The sequence below is a fragment of the Rhinolophus hipposideros genome (assembly GCF_964194185.1).
Source record: "Rhinolophus hipposideros genome assembly, chromosome: 10".
NCBI classification, from domain to species: Eukaryota; Metazoa; Chordata; class Mammalia; order Chiroptera; family Rhinolophidae; genus Rhinolophus; species Rhinolophus hipposideros.
The window spans coordinates 59,197,552-59,219,532 of record NC_138056.1 but is presented as its reverse complement, the minus strand read 5'-3'; the positions used below and the strand labels follow the sequence as shown (position 1 = coordinate 59,219,532).

The following is a 21,981-nucleotide window of genomic DNA, read 5'->3' as shown; positions in this document are numbered from 1 at the left end:
CTAGGCTTAGAAAAATAGAGAAGGCAAAATTGGGGGTAACACTACCTAGATAAGGGTAAAAAAACCACAAGTATAATACAAAATCAGTTAATAAATGTATCTATCCCCCACCCTACCTCTGCCATCCATAGCCACCCCTATATGTACCCCAACTACTCCTGATCAGTAGTTGCCAAATTGTGCAAAGAGGGACCCCGATCCTTTGCAACAGAGAGCAAGATAAGAGTTCTGTGATCAGAGAAGTTTATAAAACTCATTCTGTGCTTGGAGAGGAGAGAGGGAAAGGGGCATTGCTTGCTTCTCTCCAACTCTCCCATCCCAATCTGAATCAGCCTTTTCTCAATCCTCATTACTGTTGTGGATCTTTACCCTCTGCTCCAAGTTCTGCCATCTTGCTTTGGTTCCCGTAACGTCCTCCCACCCACGATGCTAAAACTCTTCTCCATTTAATGCAAGAAGTTCAGTCACATGCTACATTCTGTTAGGCTCTAAGGACTCTTGTTATAAAGAAACATTTTTGAATTATTTTTAACTTAACATTTCATAAAATTGTTTAACCAGAAGATGCTCTTTTCCCCTGTACAACTTTATGAAACTTCAGAACCCGCTTTGAGATATCTTACTCTAACAAAGAATTATGTTTGTCCCTCCAAACATTTTTATATGTAACTTAATAATATCAATGCAATATTGTATCATTTCCCAAGTGTCAATATTTTATTTTCAGGCCTTATTGTATGCCTACACTATTGCTGAGTTCTTTCACGTATCTCATCTCATTTTATACCCATCCTCAACAACTTTCTGAAGTTGGCTTTTTTTTTTTTTTTTAAATCACAGATTATAGGTAAAGTAACTGAGGCTTGGGGAGAGGTTATGGTGAATTCCCTGAGGTGAAATAGCTAGTGATTGGTAGAGCTAGGATAGTTCTGAGTCCTTCTGCTAGACCTTTCCTCTGTTTTTTTTTTTTTTTTTTTTTACATTTTTTCAAATTAGTTTCAGGTGCACAAAACAATGTAATAGTTAGAGATTTATCATTTGTATCCCTCACACGGTGACAACCCCTCTCCCCCATCCACTACCCCTCTGACATCACAAACAGCCATTACATTTCCACTGTCTCTATTTCTAATGCTGTACTCCACTTCTTGTACAATTATATATATAATTGTAGTTGACATTCATTATTGTTCAGCTTCAGCTTCAGGTGTACAGTGCAGTGATCAGACCTTTCCTCTTAAACAAATACACAAATAATAAAAATTCTAGATGACCAGAAGATTCTGAAACTGGGAAATGTACCTGAATTTTATTTAAAAATCCAAAGGAGAATAAAATGAAATCCTTGTGAATCAGTTAGATGTCAGCAGCTGAATTCTTCCAAATGAGATATGTTTGCTCTGGATGGGTAGGGGATCTGCAGATAGGGGTGGAATAAGAATACCCCAAGCAAAGCTCATGAAGGGAATGGCCTGTGGTTTATTTTAGTTGGAACCCAGCCAGGTAAGGGGAGCCAGTGGAGATGAGACAGGAGAGTTAAGTTCTGGCCATATTGGTTGGCCCTGAGTTTGGTGGTCTGGAAAGATTCTGAGTAGGCTGTATGAGCCAACAAAGTTTTTTGAAGTGGGACTTGGGAATGAGGTAAGACTATAACTAAACGTTAATTAGTCAGGAGACAGTCTGGAAGGAATATGTAAGACAATTGCCCTGGGAAGAAAATGGAAGCATGTGATCAGAGAAGATCACACAGGGTGACCTAGGGTGAAGCAGAGGCGGAAGAGGCCTGGACTAATAATAAGATCATCACCTAAGTGTTGACTCCATAGCATATTAAAGAAAAGAGTATAAAGACTTTGATGAATAGTGCCTAGTCCACGGAAAGTGCTCGATAAGTATTTGCTGAATAATAAATTATTCCATTTAGGAACTTCATGATAGGGACTTCAAATGATGAAGCCCCTTTGCTCTTACAAGTTTGTAGAATGAAGAAAGGGATAGTATTATTCCACATCAGGAAGAAGAAAATTATATAGCACATGCTAAGCGCTGCCTCAGAGAGGTTGCGTAGGCTAAGAATGACTTGTTATCTAACTGGAATTTAGGAGTTAGACATCAGGGATTTGGTAGGGAGAGGGAGACTGAAGGTCTAGGGTTGAGGCCAGAGTTCTGGTAGTTAGGGAGGATCATGAGATTCCAAATACAAAAAGATGATTAAAGTATGGAATTCTTTATTTTTATCAACACCTCTACTTTTACACGTAGTTCTTGTTCCTGTATGTTTTCACTCAAACAACATTATTCTAACAATGGTGGCAGAAAGAGTTTCATTTATGTTATCTGGAAAAGCAAGGGTTTCCAACTCTGTACTAAAGAGTTAGTTACGTGATGGACAAGAGGGTTGTATAAATATATATATATATATATATATATAAAAACAGATAAATTAGAGTCCTGCAAAGAAATTGTTAAGCTAGAATTGCCATTCAGTTTCATGAAAGTTCTCAAGAGGAGATGATATTAAAATAATTGTATATAGTATATTGTCATAAAATTATATCATGTTACCCAAATTCTATTTATCCCCAAATATAATGTTTCTAATCCTCATAATTATAACGTGTAGGTGCTATTATCTTTATATTATTAGGTGAGTCCCAAGAAAGGTGAGTATTTTGCCTAAATTCATCTGGTTGTTAAATAGCAAAAGTTACCTGAAATAATTTTTTTTTGGAACATCAGGGTATAAAAAATTATTTTGAGAAGAGAAAAATTAGTAGTGCAGTGTAGGTCTGTTCCACTGCAAAGTCTTTAGTAGTTCACTTCAATTTTTGTAAAATGATTCAGTGAGACTTCCTTCCATTTCACCTAAAAGAATCATAACTGGAAAACAAGAACAGGCAGTTTGACTTGTTAAGTAAATTCTGTTGTGAATATGTTTTCTTTATCATTCCCTGTAGTAATCTCCCATCTAAAATTATTTTCAGGCTGAAACCTCAACTTGTTGCTCTTTTAAGGGTCTTGTCCGTTTGTTTATTCATTTATTCATTCATTTGTTCATTCGTCCATTTACCCAGTATCTTCCTAGTACCTGTTGTCTGTCGGCTCTAAACTAGACGCTAAAATATAGCAGTGAAGCTCCCTGGAGTTCCCAGTGCAGTGGACGATACAGGAAAACAAAACAAGCCATTACATATTGACCCCTGATAGGTGCCAGAATTGAAGGGTGCCTATCCCAGCCTGGGGAAGTCAGAGTCAACTACTTGCAAGAGGGGATCACTGAGGCATGACCTGAAGGGTGAAGATGAAGAGAAGCAGACACCAGAAGGGAGCTTGTATCTATCTGAGGACCTATATGTAATGTCTAGGTGCTTCATCTAATTCTAAAGTTCTAACAAGAATCCTATGAAATGTGGTTATCATTAGATTCAATTTACAGATTACTCAGGGGAGTCTCAGGATTTGGACTTGCCATTGGCCTCACAGTAAGTGGCAAAAACATGTTCGAAAACTTGAGTCCAAAGCTGATCCTCTTTCCATTACATCCTGCTACTTCGGAAGACAAAAATGTTCCAGTCTCAATTCTCAGACTTGGCACATGGAAGTGTCAGAATGAATTATAAAACAGACAATTTCTGCTCCTAGTTAGCACACAGTAAATATGACTTTAAATTGAATTGAGTAAGTCCCACAAACAATGTGGCTCAGTAGCTGATCCTGCATGTCTGTAAAATCAGTTAGTGGTATATTCACCTCCCAGGGTGTATGAAGGGTTAAATGTGATTATATAAGAAGCATACATGGCATAGTATCTGAGTAAGTGTTTAATAAATATTAGCAAGTATTACTATTAACATTTTGTGTCTTATGGCCCATTTATATTCTTAAACTGACGAAAGAGAAAGTACCTTAACTGAAGGCTGCTATGTCTTCATTAATGGGGTTTATTAAGTTTGGGCTAAATGATAGTTTTTACATTTGTGTTTATTCTTCTCTTACCAAGAACTATTATTGGGGGCTCTAGTACCGTTTAAGTATAAGACTCAATGAAGGAAATTAAAAAGCTCTATATTAAAAACTAAATGTTAAGAGAGGTAAAATCTATGAACGTTTTGATTCTTTCTGGTCATTAGTGGTCAGTCGTACATTACATACTGGCTTTGGCAATGTATTACAGGAAAGGTAAACTCTGCAGAAAGACCCTGGGAACTGTGTCTGCCTAGTATGAGTGTTGTCAGGCCTGGTGTGGGGAAAGGGGCAGGGATGGTGAACTCAAATTGCTCCAGGAGCCAGCAACTTAACAAAAATGAGTACAGTAGGTGGAAAACTAGAGTGTATATGTGCCATTTAGACAGTTAAAATTAAGCGTAAATAAATAAAGAACTGTGGGCCAAACATAACACGTTGTGAACCGCTTGTTCATCATTTTTGAGATTTCAGAAACAAAGCACTGGCCCTCCAGTTAGGGCACTTGACTCTTCATTCCTTCAGCAGACCCTTACAGAGGAGTATGTCATAGTTGGTAAGTGCAGGGGCTCTGGGCGAGAGTCCAGCTTTGCCATTTACCAGTGTTGGAACTTTCAGGAGTCACATAAGTAGTGACTGAGTGTGGGGTGGAGAACCAGGTGCCGGAAGTTTGACTCACTGACTGTGTGACCCTGGGATAGTTGTTTAACCCATCAATACCTCAGTTTCCTCACCTGAGTTTTCATGAGGTTTCACTTAGTTAATACAGGTAAAGTACTTAAATGGTCCCAAAAATATAATAAATTATCAACAGGTATCAGCTTATTTTGGTAATTGTATTTAGAGATAGTTTACGTGCCAGGCATTGTGCTGGAAGCCAGGAACCCAAATATAATATGATAAAATCCATGTCATTAAGGACACCGACAACAGGAAGCTGTGAGTCATTGGTAAGTTCCAGGTACGTAGAAAGGGAACCCTGAAGATACATTTCATAGTGCTGAGAGAAGGCTGCTCAGGAGAGATAATATTTCTAAAAATAAAGAGGTGTGTGAGCAGCAAGAGCAAAGAGGTAAGCCGTGTGATGCCAGGCAAGTCACTTTCCTTCTCTGTTGCCTTAATTTCCTAACGTGTCAAAGAGAACAGGTTGAATTAGTGCTATCTTATGTCCCTCCCTCTTTAATATTGGGTGGTTCTCTGTCAGCCTGGCACGGGACATTTCCTGGCTGAAGTGGGGTTGCAGAGACTGCTAGAATGATGGGCGGGAGACAAGGGAAGAGAGCTATAAGGTCTGAGGCCCTGGGACCATAGAAAAGGAAGTGGGAGGGGAGGAAGTGGGTTTGAAATGGACTTTGACATCTGGTGCATAAAGGGCAGGAGCTAAGGTAGGACGATAGTGGGGATGGGAGAGGTATTGTCTGAAGGACACAATCTTTGGGGCTGATTGTATCTGTGAATGTTCCTCTTCTTTCACTATGTGTCCATTCTGACAATGTGAACTCTGTCCTGTGTTGAAATCTGTGACAATATGGCTCAGTCTGTCCTTCCAGTGTCCGTTAAATAGACTGAAGTCAGGGGACTTTCAGGCAATGGGGCATCCTTAGTGTGTCTGGATCACGCTCTCCACTCACATATTCCTTTCGTGGAGAGTGTGGCAAACGCAGAACCATGGGCTTTGAGTTTAGGCAAACCACGGGCACTAACAAATTGCTGGCCATAGACTCTGAGAAGTCAGCAAGGAGAAGAGAAAGAATATAAAAAAGCTTTGCGGATTGGAGCTGGAAGCCAGATTCTGCCCCTTACTGAGACCTTGCCTATGCCATTTAACCTCTCTGCACCTCACTTTCCTCATCTGTAAAATGAGGGCGGTACCTTCTACCTCAGTGTTACTGTAAAGACTACGTGAAATGCTGCTTTCTTAGAACAGTGTCTGAGATATAGGGCTCAGTTTGGTGGAGCCTCCACAGAAGCTCATGATTGTACTGGAAGGAGGCAGTTATCCAAAGGAAATGGGGAGCGATATTTGGGGAGAGGGATGAAAGAAGTACTGAGCAGACAAATACAGGTGCCCACTGTGCACACCTCATATTAGATAAGAACTAAAGTAAATGAAAGCTAGCAAAATGTTTGGCACTTATATGCTTAATAAACCAGTGCTGAATCTTAGAGAAAGGATTTAAAAACCCCTATTCTGTGTAAGACTTCTTACAGTAGTGTTATTATCCAGTGGGCCATCTGCTCTAATTAAAATTTCACAGGGCTGAGGAATTTAGTGCCCTTACCTTGGAGCCTCTGGTACACTTGGTGTTTTGTTTGAGGTTGATGTATTTGGAAAGATTAGGGGAGGATGAATTCTTTGCCAGCTTCTAACTAGGCAGATGTGAAGGCTTTCTGCTAGAATATTTTTGCTCTCTGGCACTGGGGGTCAGAGATTAAATAATTTGCCACCAGGCAGATGTTCTGAAAAGCTAATTAAAATACTGACAAGTACCCAAGACCTCAAATAGTTAGATTTATATGCCTTCTTCTATAGGAAGATTAGAATCAGTGCAGCTTAAAATCACTGTATTAAATGATATTTCCAGAAATTTCACTATTGAAATAAAAAGGAGTGGCTTTCAAGATATTCTTAATTATATGACTGTGTCTCACCCTGGGTGCACATTTTAAAGAAGTGGAGAATCTTTTGAAAAATACCCATGCTGGGCCCATCCCAGACCAATTATGTCAATGTTTGGGAGGAGGGACCTAGTAACATTTTTGTTTTTTAACTCTCTAAGTGATTTAAATATGTAACCATGATTGAGAACTACTAATTTATAAACATAATGTATTTTAATATCTGTTTTAATTCTGGAAGACACTGTAAAATAACATATGGGAGCAGGATAGGAAGTGGAGATAAGCCAGTTTTGGTTGGAATGATAAACAGACCAAGATCTCTTTCTGCTCTGTGTAAGTTACTAACTTTGTTAAAGGTTAAAGTTTCCTTACCTTTAAAATGTGGCTATTAGCTCTTTAACTGATGTTTGTGGGGGTTGAATGTAAATGTCAGTTCATAAGAACCTGCTATATGCTCAGTGTAAACATGCAATAATGATTCTGGTAGTCACCATTATTTGTTTTTACTAAAATGCTTTATTAGGAATGTTTAGCTTGTGTCTCAGTCATACTTATTGATATAAATGAAAAGATTCTGAACAGAGACACAAAGATGAGCACATATCAACCTAAAGCAGGCAGCACAATAGACCATCATGTCATGTTGCAAATATGTAAATAAATCACAGTCGGATTCAGTCTAAGAGTACATGTTTTGGAAGTCATGGAATATATAAATTGCCCTGATAGCAAAAGACACTCCTGGACATGTTGTTACCACTCTGTAGAATAAATGCAAATAGAAATGCCCAGGTAGCATTTTGTATTTACACCAGCGGCTCTGTTTCTTCACAGTCATCTAGAAAATGTAGGGTTGGCTGTGTCTGCTTGGATGCCAATATAATTGCCCAAAGGGTCTGAGCCTGTAGTCTGTCAGGCAGTGTTTAATGATCCCTACTGACATTAGACAGAAGAGGAGTGGGAAGTGCACTCGTATTGCTCTTCCTTCTCATAGTCTACCTACCCATGGCTGTGACGTTAGTGGTGTATAGAAAGGACCAGCAACACAGAGCAACTTTGCCTGAGGGCCTGACTGCATGTTCCTATCCTGTTTATGCTGGAAACATGTACCCAGCCCATGCTGTTCCTTTATTTTATTTGGAGAATATTTCCTCAAGAGAGCTGAGATAGGGTCTAGTTCAAAGCCTGTGCTCTCAATACTTCTTGGTTTTTGTAGTAAGCATATGGTAAATATTAGTGTTTACTGTTCTCACTGGGCTCACACTCAGCCCTACCACTTACTATTGTGTGTCTTTGGGCCAGCCACTTACCCTTATCAATCTCAGTGTCCTCAGCCGCAAAATGAAAGAATAGAATACATATATTATTGTGTTTTCCTGATGACTAAATGAGAGGAATATGTAGATAACGTTTATTGAATGTGTACTCTATGCCCTTGTCTAAGTATTTGTTTAGGATTTCACATGATCTAAATATTAACATGTATTAACTTACAATCCTCTATAAAGTAGGTATCTCATTTCCCTTTTTACAGATGAGAAAACTGAGGCAGGGAATGGTTAAAGTGATTCTTCCAAGGTCACACAACCAGAAAGTGGGGGAGCTGAGGCCAGAGTTTGGCTTTAAGCCTGTGATCTAAATACTATACACCATTTTGTAGTTTGTAAGTGGTAAATAATATAGTGTTTGCTCTTCTTCCCGACTTCCTCTTGAAATTATAATCTGAAACAGGTATGCCATGGTAATCCGCACTGTGGTACACATGATAGGTATTTACTAAACACTTACTGATAGATTAATGGATAAAACAGAGTACTGAGGGTCTGTATAGTTTTGTCTAATGGAGTTGTATTGTGTTTATTGACACTTCACATGCAAAAGAACCTCTATGACTCTATCTGGCCAATTTACCATTCAAGCCTCTACCATGATCCGGCTCAAGATGCCCTTTCCAACCTTATTATGCTCTTGCTGTTTACATAAACCTTACCAGTATGTAAGCTCCGTCAAGAATAGTACTTATTTTATTGTCTTTATCTTTGTATGCCTCGTACTTAGTGGGACTCTAAATAATATTAATTGAATGAATGAATGAATGTGGCTCAGTCACTGTGAGCTGCCACTTTGGTCCTACATGCAGTCTAAAAGCAGGCACTGCCCCCTCCTTGGCTCTGATGGGACTAGACATGGTCCTGTATCCTACTCCTGACACCAGCTAACCTTTACTCTGTGTTTCAACTTCGCAAACAATTTCACCAGCCCCGTCTTGTCTTTTACGAAAATGATCTGGCTAGGCTGCCACTAATTAGGCTTAGATTTTTGTTGTGTTTCTCATAATGATGATGAATTTTCATTGATTTGTCCACACTAGCATTTTCCTTACCGCATTAGTAGATTTTGCCAATTTGCATGTTAATGAAAGAAACCCCTGTTTAGCTGGCATGTTTATATGTGAGTGGAGATTTAAAAAAATACTACTGCTAAAGCTAACTCATACTGTTCAGTTACTCTGATGCTTAAAACTAGATTTTCCTGTCATATAAACATGTGTGTTTTTTTTTAATGTATAAAGGAGAAAGGAACTAAAATTTATTTAGTATCTATTGGGCCTAACGCTGTGGTAAAAACTTTTATTTGTTATTGCACATGATCTTCAAAACAACCTTGAAAAGGAAGATAGCTTAGTAAGAATGAGGCTTTGATGTGAAAAAGCCTGGGTATGACTTCTGGCCCTCCAACCCACCTACTGCATGATCTTGGGGAAATCTCTTAATCTCTCTAAACGTCAGTTTTCTTCTTTGCAAACAGATCTGATGAAAGCCTATGTTTGGCATTTGGGGTGGGATTTTGTTGCTTCCTTCCCCAACACACAAGCAATATCCAAATGGGAACCAAAGTATTGGTTTAGTAATTGTTGGGCAAGCACCTCATAACCACCAAAATGTAGGACTTATTTAGTGAGCTGTGCTCGCCCAGTAGGCCAACACATGGGAGGCTAACTGAGGCCACCCATCCCCATTTTCCTTGAATATGAGACATTAGAGGACCTGGACCTGGCTTATATTATTCATATAAACAAATGGCTGGACTCAAGAGCAGAACGTTGAGCTGAGTGTGTCCCTTCCTAGGTCATATTACTGCCTGGAAGCAGGTAGTTCAAGTGTGAAACCTGGGCATGGCACCAGGAGGAGGAGAAGTGACAGAGCATGCCAACCATGGGCAGTGACTTGCAGGCATAGTAACCTGCGTAGCAGAGAAGAGAGCAGAGGCAAGCTATTCTCTATGGACTAGTTTGCACGGCATCAGGGAGATACTTGAGCTGAAGATAGGCAGGCCACTCCTACTTTACCCCGACAATAACAACAAAATCAATAAGAACAAAAACGAATCCTGGGAGTAAACAAGATTATGTATATAAAGTGCCCAGCACTGTTCACACGGTAAAAGCACCAATGATGACTACCTGGTGAAGAGAAGCAATTTTTTTATTAGATAAGTATGATCATCAAGATGATTGTACAGAAACCAAAGGGAGGCTCAGAGACATGAATTCTGCTCTGCTATAAAAAACCAATGACAATAACATCACAAACAAGCGCAAAAGCAACCAGAACTTCATCTTGTTTTAGCTTTGTTAATCCCAGACGCATTTTTATTAAGGCTCTGTAAATGGAAGAAAATGACCATGCTGTTGTGTAGAACTTGGAAAGTTCCAACCCTATGCTTTCAGAGCAGGTAAACTCAGGGCTGGACATGAAGGATATGAATATTTACATCCAATGTAATTAGGCATTAGTCGTAGATACCATTTAGAAACCATCACTATCTCTTACGTTTTCCGTGTAATATGACTTCATGCAATGATCTTAAAACATATCAACAACTTTGACATACGTACAAAAATTAGGGATAAGTAGTTACACTTCAGATTGGACAATAAGGTTTTATAGTAAAACAATTTGATAAGGAAATCCTTATCTCTTTACATTGACTAGCAGGAGGCACATCAGAGAAGTTCTACAAATCGTAATAAAAACAGTCATATTTGACTTTATTGGAGATCAAATTTTTTTCTGTTTAGTATACTGGTAGTAAATATTTTGTATTTTTCAGTTTTCTGACTATCAGATGAAAGGTAATTTAATCTATAGTAACAGAACAATGTATTTTAGATTCAAGTGTTTGCTCCATATTTTCCCCAAATCTAAGTTTATCTTATTCTTGAAACTAGACTCATATTTCTGACATCATATTTTCCTTTAAAGAGCATATCTATCTGGATTGTCTAGGTAACGTCACAGTAATGAACAACCCCAAATCTCAGTGGCTTAAAACAACCAAGTTATAATTCTCACTCATGCTACATGTACCATCATGGGATACGTGGCTGTTCTTGACCCTATTTATACATCTAGGCCAAGAGAATTTCTTTTTCTGTGCTGCCATGACTGCTGAAGCAGGGACAAAAGAACGTGGTGGATTGAGCATGGGTTCTTATTACTTCTATACCAAAGTGAGGCACATCCGTTCTCACATTTCATTGTCCAATGAAAGTAATATGTTCATGCCTAACTTCAAAAAGGTCAGAAGAGCACACTCCTACCATCTGGCCTGAAGGCAGAGACCCAGAAATACTTGGAAACTCCTAATGACCACTCAAAGAGCTATCTTATTATTCTTATTTCATATCTAGGTCAGAAAAGTAGTATGTGCAGAGGGCAATTACAAACCTCAGTTAAATTGAAGACTTACGTATCATCTACAAGATTATGTTATAGTGTAATAGTATGGGAAAATAAGAAAATTGCCCTCTAACTTAAACTCAGCCTACTATGTGAGCCCATAAAACATTATTCCTCTTATGTGGCAAAACAAAATAAATATTTTTACTTTCATGAAGAACCAAAAAGTAAAGTTCTTTGAATGAATAAATGGGAGTGAGGGGAGTAGAAAGAGGATTCATGGATAGGATATAGGAAGGGATATTTAAAGGAATTGCAAAAGTACTGCCCTTCTGTCACAAAGAGGTCCCTGCTCCAGCATTATTTTAGAATACTGAATTAAAAAGCTATTTTTTTTGTTTTGTTTTTTACTTCTTAGGAAAATATAAACATCGAAGAAGCCTCCAGATGCCTGGTGAAACATATACTTGCAAACGAGTGTGACCTGATGGAGTCCATTGAGCCGGACATCGTAAAGCCCCATCTCACATCACCCAAGGGTGTCAGTTGTTCCAGTTGCGCCAAATCTTAGTAATAATTTCATCTTCTCATGAATTGTGCCTCAATTTTTTACCATGTTGTGTAAGTGTCATGATAGGGACACACGTGATAGGGCAAGCCAAAGATTTATGCTTGTATCTTTCCTGTAAGAGAGAAATAGCAAATGTTCTTTTTTATGTTCTTTTCTCAGCATCAGCACAGTGTTTACAAGCTTTTAAAATATTTAGTCTGTTACAAATTTCCATCTTGTAGCTGACCACAGTTCTGCAGGGCCAGAGTGGTCCTTGTTATTTGCTTCTTTGAATCAGCCAAGGCCTCAGTCCTACAGAGAAAGGGGAGAAGAGCAAACTGGCTGTCAAGTTAAGCATTGGCTTTCGCTTTGCCCCTGGTATCTTTGTCTAGATTTCAATACATTCTCTGCTGCTCTGACAGACCTCTTAAGTAGAAACAGTATTTTCTCCAGAGATGACCACAATTCTCAACAAACCTAAGAGTTATCTCTGATTTAGCTCTTCAGAGTCATATACCCAGGCTTCCTGTGCTGATGTTGCTTTTGTTGTCACTTTCCAACCCCTGAATGTTGGTTTAACTGAAAACTGTATGAACAGATCTGCCCCCTATATGTGCCTTTTTGTTAGGCTTCTCTGACTAAAGCTATGGGACTCGTCTGTACATGTAATATATATTATATATATATATTTTCACAAGTGAAAAATAAAACATTAACAGATGCTGCTTCCTTATTTCTGAAAGTGCTTTAAGTTTCTTAGTATTGTGAGCTTTTTTTTTTTTTTTACTATGTATCCATGATTCTCAAGACCCATTTTTAAAATTTTATTTCAAACAGGAGATGGGAAATATGCATTTATTTAAAGGAACTGCTGGCCACTTTTGAAACTGAGATGAGTCTTTTCTACCTATATCTGCTGGTCATATCGGCATTTACGCCAAGAAAGTAATGAGTGTATGAAAATAATTTTAGTTAAGCAGAGAAATATATCCTCATATATTCTGATCAAGAAAGGTGCCAGACCAACCAACATATAAAACAACAACTAAAATATGCATGGCGATATCTTGTTTTACACGATGGCTGTAGTGCTGAAGTGCTGCAGGTAGCTGCTACTTTTTAATGCCATTATTTTCCATTGATAGTCGTAATACACTCACAGGAGCTTTATTTTTTGTAACAGATGTTTTGGTGTGTCCTCCCCATCTTATTTTGGAATTCACTGTTTCCATAAGCACCAACCACACAGATTCCTGTTATAAGTGTTCATGGCATTTTCCTAGAGGGCATTCTCTGGCTTCTGGAGCACTTGACCTGTGTGACAAGCAGGCCAGAAGTGCCAGGGAGATAATGTCTCCAGGAGCAGCCCTCAACCAAAGATAACAGGAATTGGTGGATAAATACGTTGGGTTCTTTGTCTCTCTCAGGAAGGACAGTTCTAAGGCATGTGCTGTGCAGTGTCTCAGAACTTCCCAGTGGGATGAAGCCCCTGGTTCCCACAGGGGAAACCTTCCATGCGACTCATCCTTTATTGGCTTCCTTTCCTTCTTTCCTCACTTCATCACTCCTCTATGGGTGCTTCCTGGGTTCACTTTCCAAAAAAAAACTACTTTCACTCCAATCCTTGTTTCAGGGACTTACGAGGGAACTCAAGCCTAGCCTAAGTTAGCTGGGACAAAGGTGGCCTAGGAAGCAATTCCTCAATACCAGCTTCTTGAAATGAATCATTCATCACCCAGGTGGTAGCAGGGACCCCTTTGCTGATGCATAATGTGGTGGGGCTAATCCCCGGCAAGATGTAACATCATAATTACTAAGACTCCTATCAGGTAGATTGGGATAGAATATAGATGGAAGAAAATTATTTTGCTGTTATGTTTGAAAGACACAGGATTGTAGAGTTACTTAAACTCCATAGGAATTCTGTAGGGGAGAAAAAAAAAAAGTACAGACTTAGGGCAGCCAACATTCAACTCAGGATTTGATGTGAAAGCTTGAAAACCTGCAAGCGACAATGAAAATGGTCCTCCTTTCCTTTAAATGCAGGATAGACTGTGCTGAACACGAGGCCTCAGATTTGATTTTAGGAGAAGCAGAGTTGTCAAGTAGACCAAATTCACAGAGCTAGAAATCTCTTCCACTAAAATCAGGACCCTGATAGGGAAGGAGTCGCATACTGCAATATAGGAGGAGATATTTGGGTAGATGCTCTTAAGAATCTTGAATCCAGAGATTCTTTTGAAACTCTGGCCCAGAAAAAGAAGCCCTTATGCTTTCCAGTGGGAAAATAGCCAATTGCCTCATAATAGCGCTACCTTAGTAGGATGTTTATAAGGTGATGCTGTTCCTTCTTAGTTCTGCTCCCATCTCTCCTCATTGCTGTTGGACAAATAACTAGGATCAAGTCTCAGTATGAAAGCAGAAAGGTATGACCTTTGTTGCAGATGAAATAGATCACTAATCAAATTAACTGTAGAACCTGACTAGTAAGTACTAGTGGGACTGAGAAGATTTTGAGGAATTGGCCTGGAGATGCTAGATCAGAGAGGACAGAATGTAAGACCAAATAATACATAATCTATTTCTATGAGCATGCTCTTTCATGAGTTAATTTATAGCATTCTGGCAAGTACACCTGGAGCTAATCCCCATGTCCTACTGGAATAGCTGTTTGAAGCCAGGAAACAATGTTGGCTTAAAATAAATGATGCCGTGATTCCAGAACTGCCTTGGCAAAGTATTAAAGAAGAGCTCCAAGGTCTTGGAGAAGTGGGCATGTTAGAATGTATTATTTTGTGATGCCAGAGAAGCTACCAGCTAATCGTGCACCCCAGGAGCGCCCGGAATACACTCTCTTCACTGAAGCAATAGGGAGTGTCCCCAAAAGAAGGGCAATAGCGCCAAGAGAAGCTCAGTGGTGTCTGTTCTCTGCAGACCAGGTTTGAGATTGTAAATATATTGCTATGTTTCACTGGGAATGACACCCTATTTGGTTAAGGTTTAAGATGGGGTACTACCATTAAATGCTACGAGTATATTTAGCATTGTGTCTGAATAAGTAGCTTCCAAAGGTGGAAGTAGGAGTGAAGCCGCCCTCTATCACTTGGAATAGTCCAAAGGAGAAAGTGAGCTTCCCCCTTTTAGAACTTCAGAATCTAGAGTTAGAGGTTTTGGTACTTCTACAAGGGGACACAGTAAGTGTTCCACTAAATCTATAGCTTTAGCTGCTGCCTGATTATTTTTGGCTCTTCATACTCACAGGCCAGGAGTTGGAGAAGGCAGTTTACTCTGTAGGCAAGGGTAATTCATCCTGATTACCAAGAGGACATAGAACTGCTGCTGTATAATGGAGCAGGGAGGAAGGAGTATGTCTGCAAATCATGGGACTCAGTGGGGTGTCTCTGGATACTTCCATGCATGGTGAGAGGCAATTGCAGCAAGGTCTATGAGGATAAGTAACTGGGCTACAGGAACAAGTAACTTGAGACATACTCTCAAGGATAAAAGTCTGCATTATTGCACCATGCAATGAACCTAGATGAGAAGCACGTTGGTCAAGGGAATGGAAATGGGAAGAGAGGGAAATGAACATCAATTACGGTCTCAGGATTAAGTACCACAGTGGAGACTGTAGCTTGTCTCACCAAACCTCCTCTCTCTCTCTCTCTCTCTCTCTCTCTCTCTCTCTCTCTCTCTCTCTCTCTCTCTCTCTCTCTCTCTTTCTCTTTCTCTCTCTGAATTATGACCAGTCACTTCCTTAAAAATATCAGTGAAAGCAGCCCAGAATGAATTGCTCCAAGTTGTGGACTAGACAATAGCAGAGGAAATGTCTGTATCCTCTTAGCACATGGCTTCCTATTGCAATCCCCTGCAGCTCTGCCTAACAGCTTTCTCTGGATACATGGAGCCTATTCGTCTTGTCTGCTGGAAAGATCAGAGTGCTACAGAGTTTACAGCTGCAGGAGCAATCTCATCTAAAACTGACAAAAATTGGTGGATAAATACTCCAGTTTTTTCACCCTTCAGGCAGGATAAATCGAAGGCTTGCTCTAGTTACTCTTTCAGAGGTTCCTAGTGGGACTGAGGCAAAGTTTCACACAGTGGTAACCTGCTCATTAGCACAATCTTTTCCGTTTCCTTTCCTTCTTCCTTCTCTACTACTCTACCAGTGTTTCCAAGGATTATCTCCCAATTAAGAGATTTTCATTTTTGACTGAGCTTCAACTGCTAGTAGTACTTAAAAACATCAGAGCATCTGGACCATAACTTTCATTATGATAAAATCTCTAATCCGTTGTTTTTCTTTCTAAACATGCACTGAAATGTGGTGTCAAATATATGTATGGTAAGATCAGAACTAAGTGTCTTCTACTTTCATTGTTATTTATACAGTCTTCAAAATGAGTATTTATTGATTCATTCATCCCTTTACTCTTTCATCAAATACGTGTTGAATAATTCTCAACACTTGGCTAGGAACTGTTGCGGAGATACAAATGACTAAGTCCGTCTCAGGTCTTAAAGTGTTATCATCAGGTAGGGGACTCAAACATGTAATCAATTCACAACATTTCAAGAGAGAAGTCAAATGTCCAAACCAAGAGATAGCTTCTGAAAACATAATTTGTTTCTAAATGCAGAGACTGTGGCTCCAATCAGGTTTAAGGAAATAGAATATGTGTTCCTACCATTCTCCTTCTACCATCCCAACACTGGGATCTAGCCACACTACACTGGTTTGTTTAGCTAGCTCTTCTTGCTGCTTGCAATATTCTTTTCCTTTTTTTGAGGGGGGAGGGGCTGGAAATTCTACCCATTCTTCAAGGATCAGCAATCAGCATAACAGCACAGCCTTGTAGCCTTTCAATATCTGTGGGTAATTCCAATCACTTTCCACACTTGCACAGCTCTTGATTGATTCCATCATCAAACACTCACATTCCGCATTCTAGTGATAGATCAACTGTTATTTCCAGAACACCTACTATGATACAGTCATTGCTGAGGAACTTTACCTTTATTATGTAATTTAATCCCCACAACCCTACATGAAAGTACTCATCTTCTCATTTTATAAGTAAGGAAATTGTGGTACAGATATTTTGAGCAACTTGCCAAAGCTCATGCAACTGACAATAGTAAAGCAGGGATTCAAACCCGGGCAACCTAATTCAAATTTCCATGCTTCTAACACCATGCTAGCCTGTCTCCTCTTAGATATCTGGAGGGGGCAGTATTCTGAGTGCAGAGCACAATACTTAGCCCAGGAAATGATGACAGAGTTTACCACATGCCATCCACTGCTAAGCATTTATCTTTACTGTGAGAAGTGGTGTTGTCATGAGATAATACCATAAAACATTTAACATAGTGCCTACAACATAGCAAGTAATTAGTAAACGTGGTTATTATGATATTATGCTGTCTGTTTAATTATAAAATTGAAGTAATGCAAACAAAACTATCAGGTGAAGATGGTACATATTTTTGGAGGTGTCATTAATGGGATCAAGGCAAATCCATTGAGACAGAAAGTAGATTAGCTAGTGCCCATGCTTGAGGGAATTGAAGGTGACAGCTAAAAGGTATGAGTTTTCCTTTGGGGGTGGGGGGTGAAGAAAATGTTCTAAAATTGATTGTAGTGATGCTTGCTCAACTGTGACTATACTAAAATCCATTGAATGGTGTAGGTATATTTTAAGTGGGTGAAATGTATGGTGTACAAATAACTAAGAAAGATGAGACAAGAAAAAAAGTAATGCCATAGGGAAAAATCAGTATTAGTTTTTTGTTTCTCCCAATGCATTATTTTAGCCCCACTATGTAGTATAGTACTGGTGTGATTCTAGTCCTGCTAAAAAGGAATCTTAGCAGGTATCTTTTACCAGTACTGTCACGTGCTTAGTTTGTCATCACTTCCGAATTCTCAACTTGTTCTCAGATTTGGAACTAGCAGAGTGCATGTGTTTAAATTCAGCCACATCTGTGCTGTTTCTGTAGGAAAATATCCTTGGATTTCTGGGCTCCCCACACACCAGATAATTTCCCAATATTGGAAGAGAAAATAGCCTGAGAAATTCCATAAAAGGGCAGAAGCACTCATAGACTAAGTCTAAGTAACTCTCAAAGATGAGGGGAAAATGCCCCTGGGACGTGTGTACACACTATTTCACTGCATTGATGAGTCTGGAATTTTTTATTTCAATAAATCAAATTATTTTGTTCAATTTGATTGATTTTCAAAAGCAATATTAATATTATTGATATTAATACCCGATCAGAGGCTTTGGCAATTTCTAAGTACAACCTACTCACTGAAAATGTAATGGTAGACATAAGATTCTAAAGTTTAGAATTCCAGCTGACTCAGATTATATTTTTTATTAGAACAAAATTTTCTTCCAAAAGAACTTAAAGAAATCTTACGAAAAGTTCCAAATGTGACATATCAAAGAGTTGCCATTACTTGTAATACAATGCAATGTTTTCGGTTTTATCTTGAATTGAACATGTAAGAAGTTACCTTATGCCAAATGTGTAACATCAATCAATTTATATTCACTGAACTTCTTAATCAAACAGCTATCAAGTGACAGCTCTGAGCAAATTGCTGTGTTTGGTGCATTAAATAGATCGCATGTCAGGGGTTTCTACCAAAATGCTTAGTGTATATATTATTCTGTTTCCTTTCTCTGTGATAGCTGTTGTCATGGAAACACGAAGAATAAAAGTCATGGATCCCTGCTCTTTAAGTTTGCTATTTCCTTGGGGAAATGGTCGGGTGGGTGGGGAGTGGTATGGGTTAACAAGACAGTCAAAAGATAGTTATGGATCAAGAAAAGAGGATTTTTTTCTGTTTGTACTATATGACATTCTTCATTTTTATTTTATTATTGTAATACATGTTAATAGTTATTTTTTCACCAGGTCCTATATCAGATCTTTTCCATATATAACGGCATTTCATCATCACTACCACCCTATTGGGGGGTGATTTCACATTTCATGGATAAGAAAACAGGATGAGAGAAAATATTGTCCAAACACATCATGTGATTCTGGCAGGATTTCTAAACACTGTATCGGCTCTTCTGGCCACAGTGGACTAATCAGAGGACCTCATTCCTCCTGGCTAAAATAACAGATCTAGGATTGTGCTTGGGATCCAACTGAAATGTTCAGAGCTCTCTCCTTTGCCGCCGCTCCCGGCACCCCTCCCCACAGAAAAGCTTTCAGAAAGAGAGCCACAGGAAACGGCCATCATTTTCTTACTCCATGTGATATGTGGCAGTTAGGTGAGTACATACCAAAGCACAGAGAGGTGAAGAATCAATAAATGAGAGAAAGGAGAGCAGGGGGTAATAAAAACTCCATTTGGGTCTCTTGGTCCAGCTGTGTATGAATCTTGATCTAACCTTTAACTTCCTACTTATATGAGGCAATAAACACTTCTTTGGGTTCTTTGTTCGTCTGTTCAGGGTATATTGAGTTGATTTTCTGCCACTTGTAACTTAGACTCTCGTGACTAATACATTCACACAGCCATCAACAGTGCCATTAGACTTGTATCCCGTATATCTGTAAACATGGTTCCCAAGGTCCGTGTTCTTGAGCATACTGTTTATTTACAGTAATATTATAGCTCCAACTTAAATGGTAGTATTTTATAGACTTTGGAGGCTTTACTTCAAGTAGTCTACTAGTAAGGAAATATGTGAAGACATTGTTAATGGAAGACTTGGTGCTTTATGCTGATAATAACTAAATAGTATCCCAGAAATAAATGGGCAAGAGTAGAAATATCAGATGTTTACATAATTTTTACTCTGTGCCAGGCACAGTTCTGAGTGCTCTACTTGTAGAAAAACATGCCTAGCACATAGTAAGCACAGATGTTTGTTATTTTCTTCATGATCTGCAGAAGAACCATTTCAATTTATATTTCATCTTTCCTTCTCTATCTGAATCTCATGGGAATTATAATTAACATTCAGAATATCCAATTATTTTTATATGTGCAACAATACAAACATACAAATAATATATAAATACAATAAAATAATTATAAATATGAATGTAAACCATATAATTTAAATAACCCAGTTATGTATATTATTAAATTTCTTTATTGGTCAGCTGGTAACCAGCTGTTGAAATATTAGCAAACTTGTATCAATGGGAGTCAAAAGAATTTTTTACAGTACAAAAGATCTGCGGAGTCTTTATAACATATTTCCTCTTATAATAAATATTAAACACATATTACAGAAAATAAGTAAAACGAATGTAAAGATCATGATTCCACTATCCAAAATAACCAGCTTTTTTCTCTGCCTAAATGGATTTGTTTTGAACATGGTGTTTTGAGACCTAATTTTTTTCTCTTAGTAGTTGATAATGAACACCTTTCTAATTCATTAAATATTTTTATATAGCATAAATTTTGAGGGTGAATAGAAATTCTGTTGTTGTGGCTATATACTATGGGTTTATTTTAACCAAACCACAAATGCCGGACATTTAAGATATTGCCAATAGTTTGCTTTTAACTAGTGCCACAAAGATAAATTTTTATGCACATCAATGATTAATTCTTTAGAATAAATTCTTAGTAATGAAGTTGTTGAATCAACAATTACGTAAAATTTTAAAGCAATCTGAAAATTACTTTTGGAAAGCTTGTACCAATTTCCATTCTTATCAGTGATGACTGAAAATATTCAAAGAGCACAACAATTTATGATCATCTCTCCTGCATATACTCATAAAAATTGCAGATCCCCTGCAGAGGAGTTCCAGTGTGTGTGTTTGGGGAAGTGGGTGGTAAATACATGAGGAGAAGAGAAAGCTTTGAAGACACCAAAAACACGATGTCAGATTACTACAATATCACTTTCAATTGACGATCACATTAAATTCAGGTTTTAGTCTCTCTCTCTTCTTTATCTGCAATACCCTTGGGGAAAATCAGTTTGCTCTTTAATAGTTGGGAGAAGTGCTATGGTAGTAAATAAAAAAAGAAGTTTAAGAGAAAACAGGGTTTCCTAAGAATTATTTCGTCTACTTAAAAGATGAAACCTGCAGGCTTTTGCAAAACATGCTTGCTCATAATATTACTAAAATTAATACAAGTAAGTCAATTCTTTGTTTTTTATAGTTAGTGTTATAGTACATCTATTCTACCAAAAGTATCATGACAAATTTGACTATTAAGAGAATTATCTTACTTTTTTTAAATCCATGGCAATAAAATAGTAATATACTTCCCAAAATATTACTGAAGTTGTTTACACCTTAACTTTGTATAAACTAGAATAAATACACATATGACTTTTTCTCCCAGAAAAATTGTCTTCTGTTTTTCAATTAAAAAGGGGACGAGGCTTTTTGATATATTCGATGGGTAGAATATAAAAAAATATCAAAGTCTATTGGACTATTGATTATAATTTTAACATGCTATTATCAAGTATTTTCTTATATGGTTTCCTTGTTGTTTTAAGGTGACACACCATCTCACCACCCCTCTCATTTGTTTTGTTCCTTTAGAAGAATGTTAAGCTCCCATAAAAGGGACATTTCATTAATGCTTTTCAATTTTCCTTAACTGACCTTAAATCAGAGTTTCTAACATCTGTCAATATTGTACAATCCTCATTCTTGGGGATTGGGTTAGACGATGGAATGGGGTTTTCACTTTTTAATTTGCGGTATATGTGTGTGTGTGTGGTGTGTTACATTTATTGTTAAGGGAAGCCTCCAGAAGTTGCCCATGATTAAACACTTTCTGATAAAACTGTTAGAATTAAATTCCTAACCATTGAATTACTAAATGGATTAAATGAGATAATCAATTTGAAGCATTTAGAAGGGTCTCTGGAATCTTGAATTAAGGAAGTGTTAACTGTTATTATTCTGATATTAGTTAAAATTCAAATCATTACAAGGCAAAATTCCTCTGTGTGCAAAAGGTCTGTTCTGTAGCAACCACATATCTAGATTTAAAGAGATTTGACCCAACACTTCCATCCTAAGAGAAAATTAAGCGAAAATCAAGTGTTGGAGGAGGCTCATCTGGTGTATCTTAACACATGCTCCCATCATGTTATACGTTACATCCCTAGGACTTATTTATCTCATAACTAGAAGTTTGTATCTTATGAC

The 21,981-nt window shown here is 38.1% G+C and overlaps 1 protein-coding gene across 1 annotated transcript in view; it reads left to right on the top strand.

Annotated features, from left to right (window-relative positions):
- RAB38 (RAB38, member RAS oncogene family) overlaps positions 1-12,549 on the top strand; it is a 50,135-nt gene extending 37,586 nt beyond the window's left edge. The window contains exon 3 of the mRNA XM_081062996.1: positions 11,686-12,549. Coding sequence (XP_080919122.1) covers positions 11,686-11,838 — 153 coding nt within the window. The 3' untranslated portion in view covers positions 11,839-12,549. The remainder of the gene's footprint in view (positions 1-11,685) is intronic.
- Positions 12,550-21,981: the final 9,432 nt, after the last annotated feature.